This window comes from Lampetra fluviatilis, chromosome 74 (assembly GCF_964198595.1).
Source record: "Lampetra fluviatilis chromosome 74, kcLamFluv1.1, whole genome shotgun sequence".
Classification (NCBI taxonomy): domain Eukaryota; kingdom Metazoa; phylum Chordata; class Hyperoartia; order Petromyzontiformes; family Petromyzontidae; genus Lampetra; species Lampetra fluviatilis.
The window spans coordinates 1,183,626-1,200,472 of record NC_136348.1 but is presented as its reverse complement, the minus strand read 5'-3'; the positions used below and the strand labels follow the sequence as shown (position 1 = coordinate 1,200,472).

At 45.3% G+C, this 16,847-nt stretch overlaps 1 protein-coding gene across 1 annotated transcript in view; it reads right to left on the bottom strand.

The window, feature by feature from the left end:
• Positions 1-16,847, bottom strand: part of LOC144953338 (uncharacterized) — a 168,154-nt gene that overhangs the window by 120,586 nt on the left and 30,721 nt on the right. The window contains exons 10-12 of the mRNA XM_078883901.1: positions 11,598-11,639; positions 11,093-11,187; positions 3,699-4,295 (exon numbers count right to left, since the gene is read on the bottom strand). Coding sequence (XP_078740027.1) covers positions 3,699-4,295; positions 11,093-11,187; positions 11,598-11,639 — 734 coding nt within the window. The remainder of the gene's footprint in view (positions 1-3,698; positions 4,296-11,092; positions 11,188-11,597; positions 11,640-16,847) is intronic.

Here is a 16,847-nt window from a genome sequence, read left to right as displayed (position 1 = left end):
GGTTTTTTTCAGTAAAGTCACGTAGGTAAAATAATAATAAAAGTAAAATAAAAAAATCACGACGAAAAAACCTAAGAATATGAATCCTTGCAGTCACGAAAGCTTCAAATCTAGAATTAATCTTGAGTGACTTAATTCTCAGCTCAGACATGACCATCGCAATCATTTCCAAAGACGTGTGGGGTCCTGCGAGAGCAGGTCCTGACTACAAACAGCTGGGCAGCAGAATCGGAAGTAGCTGCGTCGCCCTCGAAATGTGATGTTGCTGCTGCTGTTGTCGCTGCTGTTGTTGCTGCTGTAGTTGCTTCTGTTGCTGTAATAAACGCAGGGAGGTGATGTTCCGTGATGGGATGACGCCTTTGATTAAAGCCTCTGATCAAACTCACCCGATTGACGCCCTTGATCATTCGCATTTGATCAACTCTGATATTGTAGACTCTCACATGTTAAGCTCTAACATAGTGAAACATAATATTATAACCTATGAACTACAACCTATCCATTGTAACGCTGTAAAAGAATATTACTCATTGGGTTTCACTCCCTCGTCGAGAAGGCCGCTCTCTTCCTTTTCTAAAGTTACATGCTAATTTCTCACGTGAACATCACTAGCCCCGGCCACTTCTTTATGACCCGAGGTCTACACCCATTTCAAACGGGAATGATACGCTGACGCTTTGGTATTCCTGGAATTGACATCGTTTACATTTTACTGTAACTATTTGAAAATTGGACGTAATAAACCCTCGATACGAGTTTTTACGTAAATATCTTGCATTTGAATAAAAAAGTATTTTAACAACTGATTGTCCGTTATTTATTGTACAATGTTCAAAGCAAAAACGTGTGAAGCCGAGTTTCAGGTGGAGCATCTCCGTCACACAAGTCTGACCTTAACCGGCAACATCTTGGCTGTCTCCCCCATCAACATGTGGTCCTAGAGGGGAAATGTCCCCGTTATAGTTTAGCAACCTTCCGGTCCCTCGAAGTATACCGGAGATCACTTGTACTCTAAAACATGTAAACTGTAACACTCTAAAGATTACACTCAACATTAGACGACTATAAAATAGTTTTTTTTAATACGTCATTTATAACACCATAAGCGATATCCGCGATGTCTGCTGCAGACATCGTTTCGGGCGCTTGTGTTGCCTCCGAAACATCGTGATTAATTTTGCTTTAATTCTACCTACGTGACTTTATCGAAAGAACCAAAGCGTATTAATTCCTGCAGTCATGAAAGCTTCAAAACAATGTTTGAATATCATTACAATTATTAGAATCACAATGTGATCGTATTAGAATCACACTTTGCGCATGTATGTGTAGTGTACGTGCAAGCGAACTGTGCTTGTATGTATGTAATATGGCCTTTGGATATGCGAACAGGAGGTCGTATATGCGAACTGGGGGGGGTGTGCAGGATTAGGATCGGATTAAAATTATTAGAATTACACTATGGTCGTATTAGAATTACACTGAGCTATTTTATGTTGTATGTAGATGCACATCGCGAGTCGTAAATGCAAAATGGGAGGTGCGCGGTTTTGATCGCATTAAAATTATTATAATAACAACGTGGTCCTATTAGAATCACGCGATCTACTGCTGCTGATGTTCGGGTGGCGGCTTTCGATTCGGGCTCTGCTCTTCCTTTACTTGCCTGGATGGTGCCGCGGTTATAGTTAAACAAAGTAATATTTAGTTATTCTAGATTTGAAGCTTTCGTGAATGCAATGATTCATATTCTTAGGTTTTTTCGGTAAAGTCACATAGGTAAAAACATTAAAATTAATAAAAGTAAAATAAAATAAAAATCACGTTTCGGAGGCAACACAAGCTTCCGTCTTCAGGTGGAACCGTCACAGCCACGACAGCTGTATCAAGTAAATGAGAGATTGCAGGAGCTACCACTCCGTTTATATAATGGTTGGAGAGGGGGGAAGGGCCAAGTACAGCACACTTTTTATTCATATGGTAGGGTGAGTCTAAAGAGGTTGAGCCTTTGTTATGGTTTGTGACAACTAAACATGGTGAACATGGTAAACATGGTACACCTGTAATAGTTGTCTGTCAAATAATAAATAAGATTGGTCAAATAAGTGTAGTTAAATCTTTTTTGCAATGGTTAATCACATCTTTCCAATGATTACTCAGTTTGTAACCATCATCACGGTTGAAATTATGTCTGTGTTTGTATATTTGTATGGCTTTGTGTACAAACCTTTGATGGTAGCCAGGAGGTTTGCAGAGAACCTTGGTCTCGGAAAATACAATTTCATGAGAGCCCACCGAGTTGTAGCAATGATCGGCAACGGCCGAAGAATCAGTTCTGCCGTGTTTCAGATCTGACTTGTGCTCGCGGACACGATCAGAAACATGACGTTTCGTTTCTCCAATGTAGCAATCACCACAAATGCAACTCAATTTGTAGACTCCAGGATACTGTAAGTCAGGAACGACATCCTTCACAGATGGAATCATATCACGGATTTTATGCACTGTACTGAATCGGACTTGGATCTTATGTTTGTCTTATTTGCCAGACAACTATTACAGGTTATTGATAGACAGCCAGGCTTGTTTTACCATGTTTAGTTGTTTCTTTTTTCACACTATTATTATGTAGGCCAGGCTTAGTCACAAACCGTACCTCTCCATAACAAAGGCTCACCCTCTTAAGCCTCACCTTACCATATGAATAAAAAGTGTGCCGTACTTGGCCCTTCCCCCCTCTCCAACCATTATATATACGGAGTGGTAGCTCTTGCAATCTCTCATTTACTTGATACAGCTGTCGTGGCTGTGACGGTTCCACCTGAAGACGGAAGCTTGTGTTGCCTCCGAAACGTCGTGATTTTTATTTTATTTTACTTGTATTAATTTTAATGTTTTACCTACGTGACTTTATCGAAAAAACTTAAGAATATGAATCCTTGCAGTCACGAAAGCTTCAAATCTAGAAACATAAAACAATCACAAAAACATGTCTATTGTGTCCAGCCACTTTCAACTCCCCACCAACCAAGTATATACACACCGCCCGCGAAGCGGGCGGCGACTGCTAGTAAATGAATTATTAGAACAAAGTGAATGCTTTTGAGCTTATTGGCTTTCGCTCCTGGTTAGAGATCTACCCAACCCACAGGTCCATAAAGACTGGCCGCTCTTACCCTGCAAGTTGAACCTAGGAATTGAGTGTTCAACTTCTTTCTTGTCATTAAAGGTCTGTGACAAAAGGTGCATCTATTGGAGCAACATCGTCTCAAGCTTACACATCTCCTGGGTCTCCATTTGACTTTGTATTGTCTCGGAAGTCCACCCACACCTCCACTTCCACAAACTGCTGGGAGTTGCCTCGCTCTGCCTCGCAGTCAGAATTCTCCTCCTGCTTCACGTTGCCTCCATCGATGTGAAGGTCCGATTTTGGAGTTGAATCTTTATCTTCACATTTTACCTTCACTTCTTCACTCTTCACAATCACTTCTTCACTCTTCACCTTCACTTCTTCACATTTCACCTCGATACCTTTAAAAGTGTCCAAGCTGGGATTTTCTCCCGGTTCTTGTTTGATGAGGGATGGGCTCATTGCGGCACTTTGACTTTCACAAGCTGATTTCAGACTCCACTCCTTGTGGATCTTCTGATGCTTGTGTGTTCTCTGGTGTCTTTGAAGATTTGGTGAAAGTGCAAACGACTTCCCGCACAGAGTGCAGCTGAAGGGTTTCTCTCCCGTGTGTGTTCTCTGGTGTGGTACAAGATTAGCTGAATGTGAAAACGCCTTCCCACACACACTGCACTTGAAGGGTTTCGCTCCCGTGTGTGTTGTCTGGTGTTTGTTAAGAGCAGATGACTGTGCAAACGCCTTCCCACACACACTGCACCTGAAGGGTTTCTCTCCCGTGTGTGTTCTCTGGTGTGCTACAAGATTAGTTGACTGTGAAAATGCCTTCCCACACACACTGCACTTGAAGGGTTTCTCTCCCGTGTGTGTTCTCTGGTGTGCTACAAGAGTAGCTAACTGTGAAAATGCCTTCCCACACACACTGCACTTGAAGGGTTTCTCTCCCGTGTGTGTTCTCTGGTGTTTTACAAGAGTAGATGACTGTGCAAACGTTTTCCCACACACACTGCACTTGACGGGTTTCTCTGCTGTGTGAGTTCTCTGGTGCTGTGTCAAATGTTCAGTACGATCTGTGCTGTTGGCACGCAGGTCGCATTGTTGCCTTTTTGCACCGAACCGCGCCGAGTGCCTTTGCTCCATCAGACCAATTCTGCAGAGGAAGCGGCAGCTGCAGACAGAAAAATATATCCACACCATCTACACATCAGTATCAATGCATATATACAGTCACACGTGACTTACAAGTCTATACTTATGCATATATTCATGATATAGTGAAAAAGTGTCCCAAATTCATCACACGGGCTGTTATGGCACACGGTTATAAACATGCCTGGAAGCCCTAGTATCTTCAAAATGAATGTTAACCCAAAACTCCGAGCACACAATTTCGGCTGTCTGGCTACAAAAGGAATATTTATGAAAGCTAAATTCAGCTGACATAGCAAAGGATGTTGAAAATAATACTATTTGTGTTATGCACAAATGCATAAATTAATGTTCAATCGCAACTAAGAGGTGTGAAGCCAGGCACAGATGTCCTTGAATGCTGGGATGAAGTTCCGACTTCAGCTGCACATGTGCTGTGATAACTTCCTGACTCCAATCTTACAAAGACTTCCAGATGAAAACAAAAATAAACTACCGTTTTGATATAACCTCTGTGCTCAATAGAATTAATAGACTTTACTGCAAATACAAACTTGACACTGTCACACAATCAAGGGCGGAGCCAGTATTTTAAGGTAGGGAGGGGGGCAAACCCTCCAGCAATGAAAAATTATAGGAGTTAATAATAGGAGTTGTCCCCTTTTTTCTGGCAACAAAACTGAAACCTTGAGGATTCATGTCTGTGTCGTGTTTTCTCCGGAGACACTTTGTTGGGGGCACGTCTTTATTATACACACGCGCCCTAACTACTAAACATCAACTCCTCGTACAGTTTATCTCGAGTACTTCCACTCGGTATATTATACGCCTCCTACGTAACATGCCTGCCCCGGCTGCGCTCCAGGTCCTCTGGCTATAATATCCTATGGGAGACCCAGGGTCCACCACTGGCCTCACAGAGCTTCAGCCCTTAAAAAGACGGCGAAGCTAGTGGTCCAGGGTCCTATTCTAGCAGGTCTTCTTGCTTCAACTGGTCGTCTTCAACTGCCAGGACCTCTCCAGAGGTCCACCTTATATACGTTTCTCAGCCGAGGTGCGGACCTCCGTGAGAGACGTGGGTGACCCCAGAGTCCCTCACCGAGGTCTGCATGTCTGCCATTGCAGGCCAGTACGTCCGTAGCCCCCCCGGCCGTTAGGAGTGTTTGCGAGGGATCGTAGGACCCCTCACAACCCCCAAACGCTTCTGGGATGTCTGTCGTTGCCTGCAAGTGCAGCCCATCCATGGCACTACATTTGCATTAACCACAATACTTGCAGTCAAATGCAAACAAAAACACACTATGATAATATGTGTGAGCAGTACGCCTTTTGGCGTCCTCTGGTCGAGCACCAATTGGTGTCCTCTGGTCAAGCACCAATTGGGTCGAGGCTCAAAAAAAGCCGTCCCTTGGTGTGGACCAATCAGTTTCAAGAAGATGAATCCCTGCAGTCACGAAAGCTTTAAATCGAAATTTTATGCATATATTATCATAGTGTGTTTTGTTCGCATTTCACTGCAAGTATTGTGGTAAATGCAGACATGAATCCTCGTAAAAGACGTTGGTTCGATCTTGTTGGTTTTTGTCGTTAGGCTGTTAGTAGGATCCTACTAACAGCCTAACAACAAAGACCAACAAGATCATCAGTAGGATCCGACTAACAGCCTAACGACAAAGACCAACAAGATCATCACGAGTTCGACGTCCCTAATCGAACCAACCAAACGTCCCTCCTTAAAACCCTCGGCTGCAAGACCTCCCAGATTCTATGGTCTTCCCAAGATCCATAAAGAAGGCTCCCCACTACGACCCATAGTGTCCATAATCAACTCTCCTACATACAAACTGGCCCGTTTTCTATCAGATACTCTGCTCCCCTTCACTGGCAAGACCTCGTCAGCAGTACTTAACGCAACCCAATTGGTCTCTATGGTCAAGGACATGGTACTGTCTCCTGACGATATCCTCGTCAGTTTTGATGTGGTATCTCTGTTTACCAAAGTCCCAGTTCCTGACACCTTAACAATAATCGAAGACTTGGTCTAATATGGACTGAACTCGGATGTACCTGCGCTGGTTAGGCATTGCCTAACCAACACCTACTTTACCTGGAATGGCACCTTCTACAAACAGAATGAGGGTACCCCCATGGGCTCCCCCTTGTCACCAGTGATAGCCAATGTGTTCATGGAAAAGTTTGAATCAGACGCCATCCAGACGTCCACCCTACGTCCTTTCCTGTGGAAGATATATGTGGATAACACTTTCGTCATTTGGCCACATGGCCTCCCAGCATTAAACCATTTCCTGGACCACATCAATTCCAGACACCCATCCATCAAATTCACCATGGAAGTGGAGAAAGATGGCAGACTACCATTCTTGGATGTTGTTTGAGAGGAGACCTGATGGATCTTTGGGACATTGTGTTTACAGGAAGGCCACCCATACAGATTCCTACTTGAAACCTGATTCCCACCACCATCCGGCTCAAAATAATTCTCTCATCAAAACACTATACCAGAGAGCTCATTGCATCTGTGACCAACACCACCTGGCCAGTGAACTGAAACATGTACATTTGGCCCTCAAGATAAACAGATACTCTGACCGCACTATCCGCCAAGCTGTTTCTCCCACCATACAGAAACAACCACTTGAAACTCCGATCAAAACTATCACATTGCCATACATAGCAGGCGTGACCAAACAGATCTCCAAAATTCTAAACAAACATAAGATCCAAGTCCGATTCAGTACAGAACATAAAATCCGGGATCTGATCCCATCCGTAAAGGATGTCATTCCGGACTTACAGAACCCCGGTGTTTACAAATTGAGTTGTACCTGCGGGGACTGCTATAATCGGGGAGACGAAACAACATATTTCGGACCGAATTCGCGAACACAAATCAGATTTGAAACATGGCAGAACAATTCTAGATTTGAAGCTTTCGTGACTGCAAGGATTCATATTCTTAGGTTTTTTCGGTAAAGTCACGTAGGTAAAAAATTTAAATTAATACATGTAAAATAAAATAAAAATCACGACGTTTCGGAAGCAACACAAGCTTCCGTCTTCAGGTGGAACCGTCACAGCCCGACAGCTGAATCAAGTAAATTAGAGATTACAAGAGCTAAACCTGGTATAAATCTAAACCTGGTAAAACAAAAACAGGTTTAGCTTTCTACCAGGTTTAGCTTTCTTTTTTCACACTTTTGTTATGTAGGCTAGGCGTAGTCACAAACCGAACCTCTCCATAATGAAGGCTCAGTCTTTTGTTATGCAGTCTATTCATAGTCTCAAGCCGCACCTTACCATAATAATAAAAAGTGGGCCATTCCTGGCCCTCCCCCCCCCTCAACCTTATATATACGGAGTGGCATCTCTTGTAATCTCTCATTTACTTGACACAGCTGTCGGGCTGTGACGGTTCCACCTGAAGACGGAAGCTTGTGTTGCCTCCGAAACGTCGTGATTTATATTTAATTTTTTATTTTATTTTACTTTTATTAATTTTAATTTTTTACCTACGTGACTTTACCGAAAAAACCTAAGAATATGGCAGAACAAATTCTTCAGCCGTTACCAATCATTGTTACAACGCTGTGGGTGATCATGATATCGTTTTCTCCGATACGAAGGTACTCTGCAAGCCGGCTGGATACCACCAAAGATTTGTCCATGAAGCCATACAGATATACAAACACAACTTCACCCGAGAAGATGGATTCAAATTGAGCAATCATTGGAAAGATGTGATTAACCATGTTAAACTTAAATCGCCACTCCCCCACGCTCTGCGTCCCTCCTCCACCATCCGTGAAGCCGTCTTTTAGTTCCACCTTCACCTTCCTGGCTCCACCCACATCCCAACCCCCCCTCCCCCATCCTACACTTCGTCCTCCCTCCAACGACTATTTAGACGCCGTTTTACTATTTTCACCTTCCTACAACGTTTTACTATTTTCACATTCCTGGCTCCACCCACACCTCAACCCCCCCCCCCATCCTGCACCCGCCCCCCTTGGCTCCTCCCCCCTCCTCTTACCCTATATATTAAATGCCCCATCACAAATAACTCCCACTACAGTTATTTTGCTGTGCCTTTTGACACCTGATGAAGGAGGCTTGTGTTGCCTCCGAAGCATCGTGATTTTAATTGATTTTTTTTCATTTATTATTATTTTACTTAATCTTTTACCTACGTGACTTTACCGAAAAAACCTAAGAGTATGAATCCTTGCAGTCACGATAGCTTAAAATCTAGAAATAATGATAGTTGTTAGTAAGGAGTTGTTAGTAAAGAGTTATTAGTAAGGACTTGTCCCTTGCTTTTTATTCGACGCGTGTGATCGGCATCGCGCTCGCTGAAGGTGTTTGCCTTCAGGGAAGCCGTGTACTGTATACGCAACTGCGCACAATTCTACGAGTCGCTTGTAACTGCTTTGCTGTTACTTATTGCAAATTATGGTCTTGGACTGTTGTCCTCTCAAGAGTCCCTGGCACATAATAATATGCCACACGGTGGCGGTCGCAAAATGCTGATTTATCTATATATAAAAAAGGGAAGTTTGTGAATGTCTGTTCGAAATGTTTAGCATACTTCCCGACATGCAACAAACTTGAAATTTGGCATGTGGTTAGCTTCCAGACTGTACACAATGCGAAAAGTATAAAAATAGACTTTTGTATTTTGGGGAGGGGGCGGGGGCGCAATACAGTAATCCCTCGCCACTTCACGGTTCAAGTTTCGCGGCCTCAGTGCATCGCAGATTTTTCAAAAATATTCATCGAAAAATTTAAATTAAAAAATACTGCCATATCGGCAGCCGTATTGCGGAAAGCAGCGTTGTTTCATCGTGATGCGCGAGAGAAACGGTTTCCCAGGATACCAGACAAAGAGAGAAACTCTCTCAGAGGCTTTGTGATTGGTTCCCAGCGCGAGATCGACGAATGAGAGCACGAGTGGATGTACAGTATCCCGTGAGCTGATTGGCTGCGCATCATCGCATCCTCTCCCAGCTTCTTCCCTTGTTGTATCTCGCCACTCTCGTTCACGCTGTCAACTGTGTCTTGCGTATCATAGTGTTGTGTTCGAAATTAACTGGTCAGTGTAGAACACCATAATACATATCGTATGAGAGAGTGAATGTATAATATTAAGGTTTTATAATTAAATAGATTTAAGTAAAATATATATATAAAGTATAAATATACATATTTTAAACATTCTGGTACCCACACACACATATATGGAAATTCCTAGGTGGGCCAATCCTACTTCGCGGATTTTCACCTATCACGAGGGGTTCCGGTCCCCATTAACCGCGATAAACGAGGGATCACTGTAATGCATTTATTTTGCACGCAAGTGAGTGGTGACATCACATCTGTCATCACATCTGTGATGTCACACCCGCATGCGGCAGCGTTACGCAGTGTGCTTGCTGACGTCACCCCCCCCCCCCAAACACTCCACGTAGGCAGTGTTTTAATCCAAGACAAGAATCCAAGTCACGGGCGAAGCCGGGTAGTAAAGCTAGTCTATATATAAAAGGGAAATGTGTAGATACGTGTGTCTGTTCGAAATGTTTAGCATACTTCCCAACATGCAACACACTTGAAATTTGGCATGTGGGTAGGTTCCATACTGTACACAATGTAAAAACTATAAAAAATAGACTTGTATTTTGGGAGGGGGGGGGAGAAATGACCATGGAGTATGTGGCGTCAACCCGCAACACAACTGAGTTAAGCGCTCTGCAACGCTTACCCCTACCATATGGCTCTTCGTGCGCCGTACTTCTAGAGCTGTTAACAGCGTGCCGGGAGATTTTAGGTGGCGCTTCGCTCCTGGCCGATGAAGCCATTGGCTTCTCGGAGTTTCAATACATATCCGTGTGAAGAACAGGTACAACTGCTATCTTAAATATAAAGCAGAAATGACATCTAGCTTTGAGGCTTTCGTGACTGCAAGGAATCATATTCTTAGGTTTTTTCGGTAAAGTCACGTAGGTAAAACATCAAAATTAATGAAAATAAAATAAAACAAAAATCACGACGTTTCGGAGGCAACACAAGTCTCCGTCATCAGGTGGGACCGTCACAGCCAGATTAGCTGCTTCAACTTGCTTATAAGGGATTACATCTTGAATCATTGCCTCACTTGATGCAGCTAATCTGGCTGTGACGGTCCCACCTGATGACGGAGACTTGTGTTGCCTCCGAAACGTCGTGATTTTAGTTTTATTTTATTTTCATTAATTTTGATGTTTTACCTACGTGACTTTACCGAAAAAACCTAAGAATAGAAATTACATCTGTTTGTTTGTGTGAAGCAGCAAAAACTCTCCAACGCCGAGCTCTGGCGTCATGAAATTTTCACAGCTTATGCTGTCTGGAATTTATAAGTGAACACGACTATTTTCAGCTTGCCACGTCATTCCCTTTCCGAGATGCCAAAATCGACATTACGTAGAAGTGGGTTAAGGTTAAATTTCCTTCAGTGAAAAACATCCGATTTAGTTAAATTGATTTCTTTCAGCTTTTTTCTTTCTTACAAGAATCAAATTTTCAGGGTTTTTCAGTGACATGGTTCACAGGTGGTGGCGTGTCCAGACCCATGCCTGGCTACCTTCATCCGCTCAGTATGAATGCTTCCTCACTCCACCAAGTAATTCATTGAGGATCAACCAACACAGCCGAGGCTGCATGTCTCTCTCTCTGTGGTGAGATGTTAACTACCTGTCCTGGCATACAGGAAGTCGTGGGTTCGATCCCAACCCTGACGCCTGCTGTATATTTGGAGCTTACGTGTCTCTCTCTCTCTCCCCGTGGTCGCGTGGATTTCCCTCCGGATCTCCCGGTTGTCCCCACTCCACATGCAGAGAGTGAACACCGCCACGCGTCTAGAGTGAACACCGCCACGCGTCCAGAGTGAACACCACCACACTGTTGACGAGCCTCACCTTGTTGTTGTTGTGGGCAGGTCGCTTCTGAAAACAAGAGCGGTATAGCAACTCAAGCGGGCTTGGCCTGGTAAAAATAAAAACTGTGTTAATATTTAAAGTAAAACAAAGTTACAAAGTGGCAAGCCGGGTCAAGACAAATTCAACTTAAGCGAGATAATTGAAGCAAACGCGATCAGGCGAGGGCAGGAGGCAAGGCCCCAAGTTGATAAGTTCCAACCTGGACATCGCTTCCATGCTCGCTGCTACTCAATTAACATCCCTACGAGAGAGAGAGTGAGGCTCTACCTCAATAAACAACAACAACCACCACAACAACCACCACCACAACAGCGATGAGGATTTCTCACCTCGGATTCAAGTGCACGGGCGGAGCGGCAACTTCCTGGTCCCTCGCGACGTCACGCGGCAGCAGGCGACATGACGTCATTTGCGGGGTACGATCACACTCGCCTCCCACAATGAGCGGCTCTCAACTCGCGACGGCTTCACGAATACATTATGTTAATGAGCCGCCACGTACCGGGCGTGGCTTTGCCCAAATAAGGATTGGCACTGGGACAGATATCGGCAGCGACCGAGCAGAGATGACGTCACGCTCAAGAGCGCGGTGGTCGGGGGTGGGTGACATGACGTCACTAGCGAGGAACACCTCCCCCTGGCGTTTGACGCCGATGAGGTCACGCTGAGCGGTGACGTCAGAGAGCGGGGTCAGAGTTCAAGTTTGTTTACAGAAAGGGAGCGGCAGTGTCGACTCAGCCTCAAACGAGCACCCGGTGCGGTGTGTCAACATCGCCACTAGGGAGACAAAGGCGGCCGGGCGTGGTGCTGGCCACCCACCCCCTCGTGTGCCGTGACGACCTCCATCGGTGCTACTCGCTGTGAGCAGCACTTTGTAGATGTTGTGGCTTGGCTCTCGACATTTCACGATGACATTTTCACGTCCATAAAAAGAAAATCGCCATACTAACCTAGGCCGTTTTTTGGCAAAATTGACCCAATTTTCTTAGCTTTATTTTTCAACGAAAAGTGCATTCCTTGGTTGTGTTTAGCCCGAGTAATATTACGTTAAAAAGTGGGGAACTTCATGCATGAAATTTTGAAGTAAAAAAATCAAATCGGCATACTTAACCTCTACCGTTCTTGGCCAAAATTGGCCAAACTTTCACAGCTTTATTTGTCGACAAAAGTTAATTGCTCAATTGTATTTAGACGTAGTATGCTATGTATTAGATTCAAAGTGGAAAATTTCACGATGAAATGTTCACGTCCCAAACAGGAAATCGGCATTATTACTTATGCCAGTTCTAACCAAAATAATCAAAATTTTGTAAGCTTTATTTTTAAACAAAAAGTTCATTCATCAATTGTATTTACCCTTAGTATGCCATGTATTAGATTAAAAGTGGTACATTTTATGATGAAATGTTCACGTCCCAATATAGAAAATCGGCAAACTAACCTATGCCGTTTTTGGCCAATAATGGCCAAATTATTACAGCTTCATTTTTCAACAAAAGTGCAATCCTCCGGTGTGCTTAGCCTTAGTATCCTATATATTACGTAAAAAAGTGGGAAATTTCACCATGAATTTTTTAAATAAAAAGGGTCTGACATGGTTTTCTTTGCCTTACAAAACAGACGGGCAAAGTGTGCATGACCCAAAACTTTTTTTCCAAGCAAGATACAACAGCAACAATGAGGCCATTTGCTTAATTCTTGGCTTCCCCATCCATGACCTCCAAAATGGTCAATGCATCTACGTCACCAAAGGAAATGCCCAACAACAGGCCCTGGCTCTACAAGATACCACCCTTATGGCGTTCTTGGTTTTGTGCCCAAGTGACCCATTTTCTGCCAACCTGCTCTACCATTAAGTTCCCTCCTACTCTACATGGACTACTAAAAACATGGAAGCGACTTGCTGCTGACGGTGAATCGGATGCCTTAGGACGAGACAATACATGTCATCAGTAGTGCTAATTTCTCCCAATGCTTTTCCATGTTGCCAAAGGGCAAACATTTTTCCAAGACCTATACACAGTGGAACGAGTTGTCAAATATACAGGGAAGCTTGCAATCTTCGTGCAATTCTTGCGCATGATCACCATATTCATAAAGCTATGACAGAAGCTTCTGTTGGTCAGTCCCCTGTCCAACTGACATTGATCTTCTGCATTAATCTTCAAGTTTGCAGCCCATCTAACCCCATGGGACTCTGGCAAAATACAAAGAGGGTATGAGTGTGGACATCCTCCATGGAGCTCAATAACAAAATACAAACCTGGACGTCAACTTTTCTGATGTCATCTTCAAACAGGCCCTCATCCTCCTTCACAACAAATCCATTGCTGGAAAATACTTCACGTCTATGGGACTACCAACACCCTACAGGGACAACCTGCATGCCCTTGCTCGAGATCCTACGTGAAATATGCTATTATGCTTTACAGATTCTTAAATTTACATAGGAAATATTATGTTTCTTTCGGTTAAGTCACGTCTAAAGATAAAATAATAAGTTAAATTAAATAATAGAATACGTTTCGATTGCAACACAAGCAATAATCATCAGGTATAATGAAATAGCGACATAATATCTAACCAGAAAACTATAGACAGACATATTAGCCGACAGATATCACCAAGATACATAGAGAGAGCAACACAGGTAACAGAGAGAGGTGGTCGTCTCTGGGGTGGCCTTAAATAGACAGAGGAGGGCGGACGCAGAGAGAGGGAGGGGGGTTAGAGAAAAAATTTGCATATCAATGAGTGGACAACAAAACGTGGTGCTGCAAGTGCGATGACACATAGGAAAATTAACCAAAGCTGATGAATGCACAAATAGAAGCCTACACGAAAATATTGGAAGACATTGAGACTACAAATCGAGTCATTTTTATCCTTGGTGCACCTGCCAGTACTGGGAAGACCTTTGTTTTCAAACTGCTCCTCGCAAAGGCTCGCCAGAGAGAGAAAATTTCTCTAGCTGTGGCATCATCGGGGATTGCTATGTAAGTCGATGTGTGTGTGTCAATGTGTGTTTGCGTTTAGGTCCATGTGTGTGTAAGTCGGTGTGTCTGTCTTTTTTTCCCGGTGTTGTATATGCCGGGTCTTGAATAAAAAAAATGAAAATGGATACGTAATTACCCGAATTTATGCTAATTCATGTAATTGTGTGCATCAATTATGCTAATTAGGGAGATGTGATCATATTACGGTATGTAAATGTGATTATGCTAATATATGTAGTTATGCTAATTTGACTTACCTTTGTTGTCTAATGTTGTTTTATCAATCGGGATAAAACAATCTCAATGATTATGTTAAACTGGGTAACAGAACAATCAAATCATTCCTCAGAGTAACGTGAGCATATACGGCGATAGAAAAAGTCCTTAAAATGAATGTAACAATATTCATACAAACAGTAATGAAGGAACATGTTCCGAAAGCAAGAGTAGTTATCAATTAATTCATTGGCAAGATTATGCAATTAACAAAAACGAATGACTAAAATACATCTAACAATCGTATCCACATAACTCAATGGCCAGACATGTTCTTCATGATCAGCTAATGGTTTATGCACTCTTATAATTGGTCTTCTTATTATCAGTCCGGGTATGTGTTTATGTGTGTGTGGTGGTTTGGACTCCTTCATCAATTCTTTGCGTCAGGCAGACGCTGGGCAATGCGTTGTTGTGTGTGGGGGATGGGCATACAAATAGCTTCCTCGCTCGTTTCTTGCTCGGCGGCAGCTGCTGCCAGCTGCTGGATGACGAGTTGGCACGACGCTCGCCGTCGGCAGTGCGCGATGATTCCATCGTCAGATAGTGCCTGCAGCTCGTCTGCTGGCCGCTGTTCCTCACTCTTGTCTTGGTTCCCAGCTGGTGCTGGTCGGTGTGTGTGGGGTCGAACCCACGGCGCTCTCGTCGGCGCTCTCCTCTTCCTCACAGGTGGCTGGTCAGGCTCTTTCCCCTGCTGGATGAGCTGAGTTGGCACGACGCTTGTCTTTGAAGGTGCTCGTAGTGCTCGCTGTTTGTCTGCTGGCAGGTGACACCCTTGCTCGGTGGCGCGGCTGGCGCTACTGCGCGCTATGGCTCCGTGCTCTCTGGCCATGCCCGGTTGCACGTGCAGCTAGTTGCCGATGCTGTGCGATGCTCGCTTGGTCGATGTGTGATGCCACCGCCGCGAAGCCGCTCAGCGGGGGCCCCATCTACGACCTCGCCACCACCAAGCGACGGGGCCGACCCCGCTTCCCCCTCACCGCCCCCCACATAAACACACCCTCACACATTTCCCCTCCATAGAGCTCCGAGGGGAGGTCACCTGGCCAGCAGGTTTTCACCCGAAAGCCCTCATAGGGATAACCTTCACGGTTTCCTGCGGCCAGGGAATTGGGCGACCTCCCCCGATGCTAATTCGCATCGCGGCGCTGTGGTCTGGGTTGAGATTTCATGGTCACGGCGGGGGCTGTACAGCCACCACGGTTAAAACGCACCCCCCACACATGTATCGGCAAGGCAGGCAGGGGTCCGCAGCCACTAATGAAGGGAGAAGCCAGGGGGGGGTGGCTAATTGGCATAGCGGGTGGGCTTGGGGACCGCCGCCGCGCAGCAGTCCACGGCGAGCCCTTTGTTACGGAAACCGCGGCTGATTAGCATAGCAAAAGCGCACGTGGACCACCGCCGCCGCAGTCAGCGGCGGACCCATTGTTAGGGAGACCGGGAATGCGGCTGAAGGGGCGTGGCGACCTGATTGGCCAAGAACGCCCTTGGGTCGGCGTTCTTTGATGTAGGTTAAGGATAAAAGGGGGGCGCAGACAGGTAGAGCGGTCTCTTGCTCCGGAAGTCAGCGCCCGGGACGGTTCCCAGTGCGGCCACTCGAACGTCCGTGTGACACGTCGAAGTGTGCAGAGAGGACGAGACCACTGGAGCGCCGTACGTATCTAAACTGTGAGTAACCAAAACCGCTTAGAGCCTATCAAATTAGATAAATCGGGTACAGAACCTTGGGCGATAGTGTAGGCCTGCCTTGCCGATCCATACTGACCCAACAGTAAATCACAGTCGGCCGATAATAAATCCTTAATAACCCATCGCAGCCTCGTGTGGTTTGGACGAGCGTGTGCAAGCGCGTGGTGCTGTGTGTACGTACGCTCACAGCGTGTGTAGTCAGTGCTCCACGGGTGTGCGCTCGTAACGTGGGTGGTCGGTGTTGAGATGCGTGCTGCGTGAGGGCTCACACCCACCACAAACACCTGTTCCACGGCCCCTTTAAACGAGCGTTATCACCCGCTCACGGCGGCCACGCGTGTGCGAGCAACGTCATTCGCCCTCCGACCCCTGACCCCCCGTTCAGAGCGTGTGATTGCTGCACGGGGCTGTGTGAGGGGAGGCGTCGCGTTTGATTGGCGGAGAGGCAACGCTGTGTTTACAGGCGTACGGGAGCCGGCGACGAGCCATGCCTCTCTCGCGAACTCACGGAGATGCGAACCAGGGAGGGGAACCGTCAGGCGACAGCCCTTACCCCGCGAGTGATGAGCCCAGCAGCGGCAGCAGCTGTTCGCATACCAGCGAAGGGTCGGGAAATGG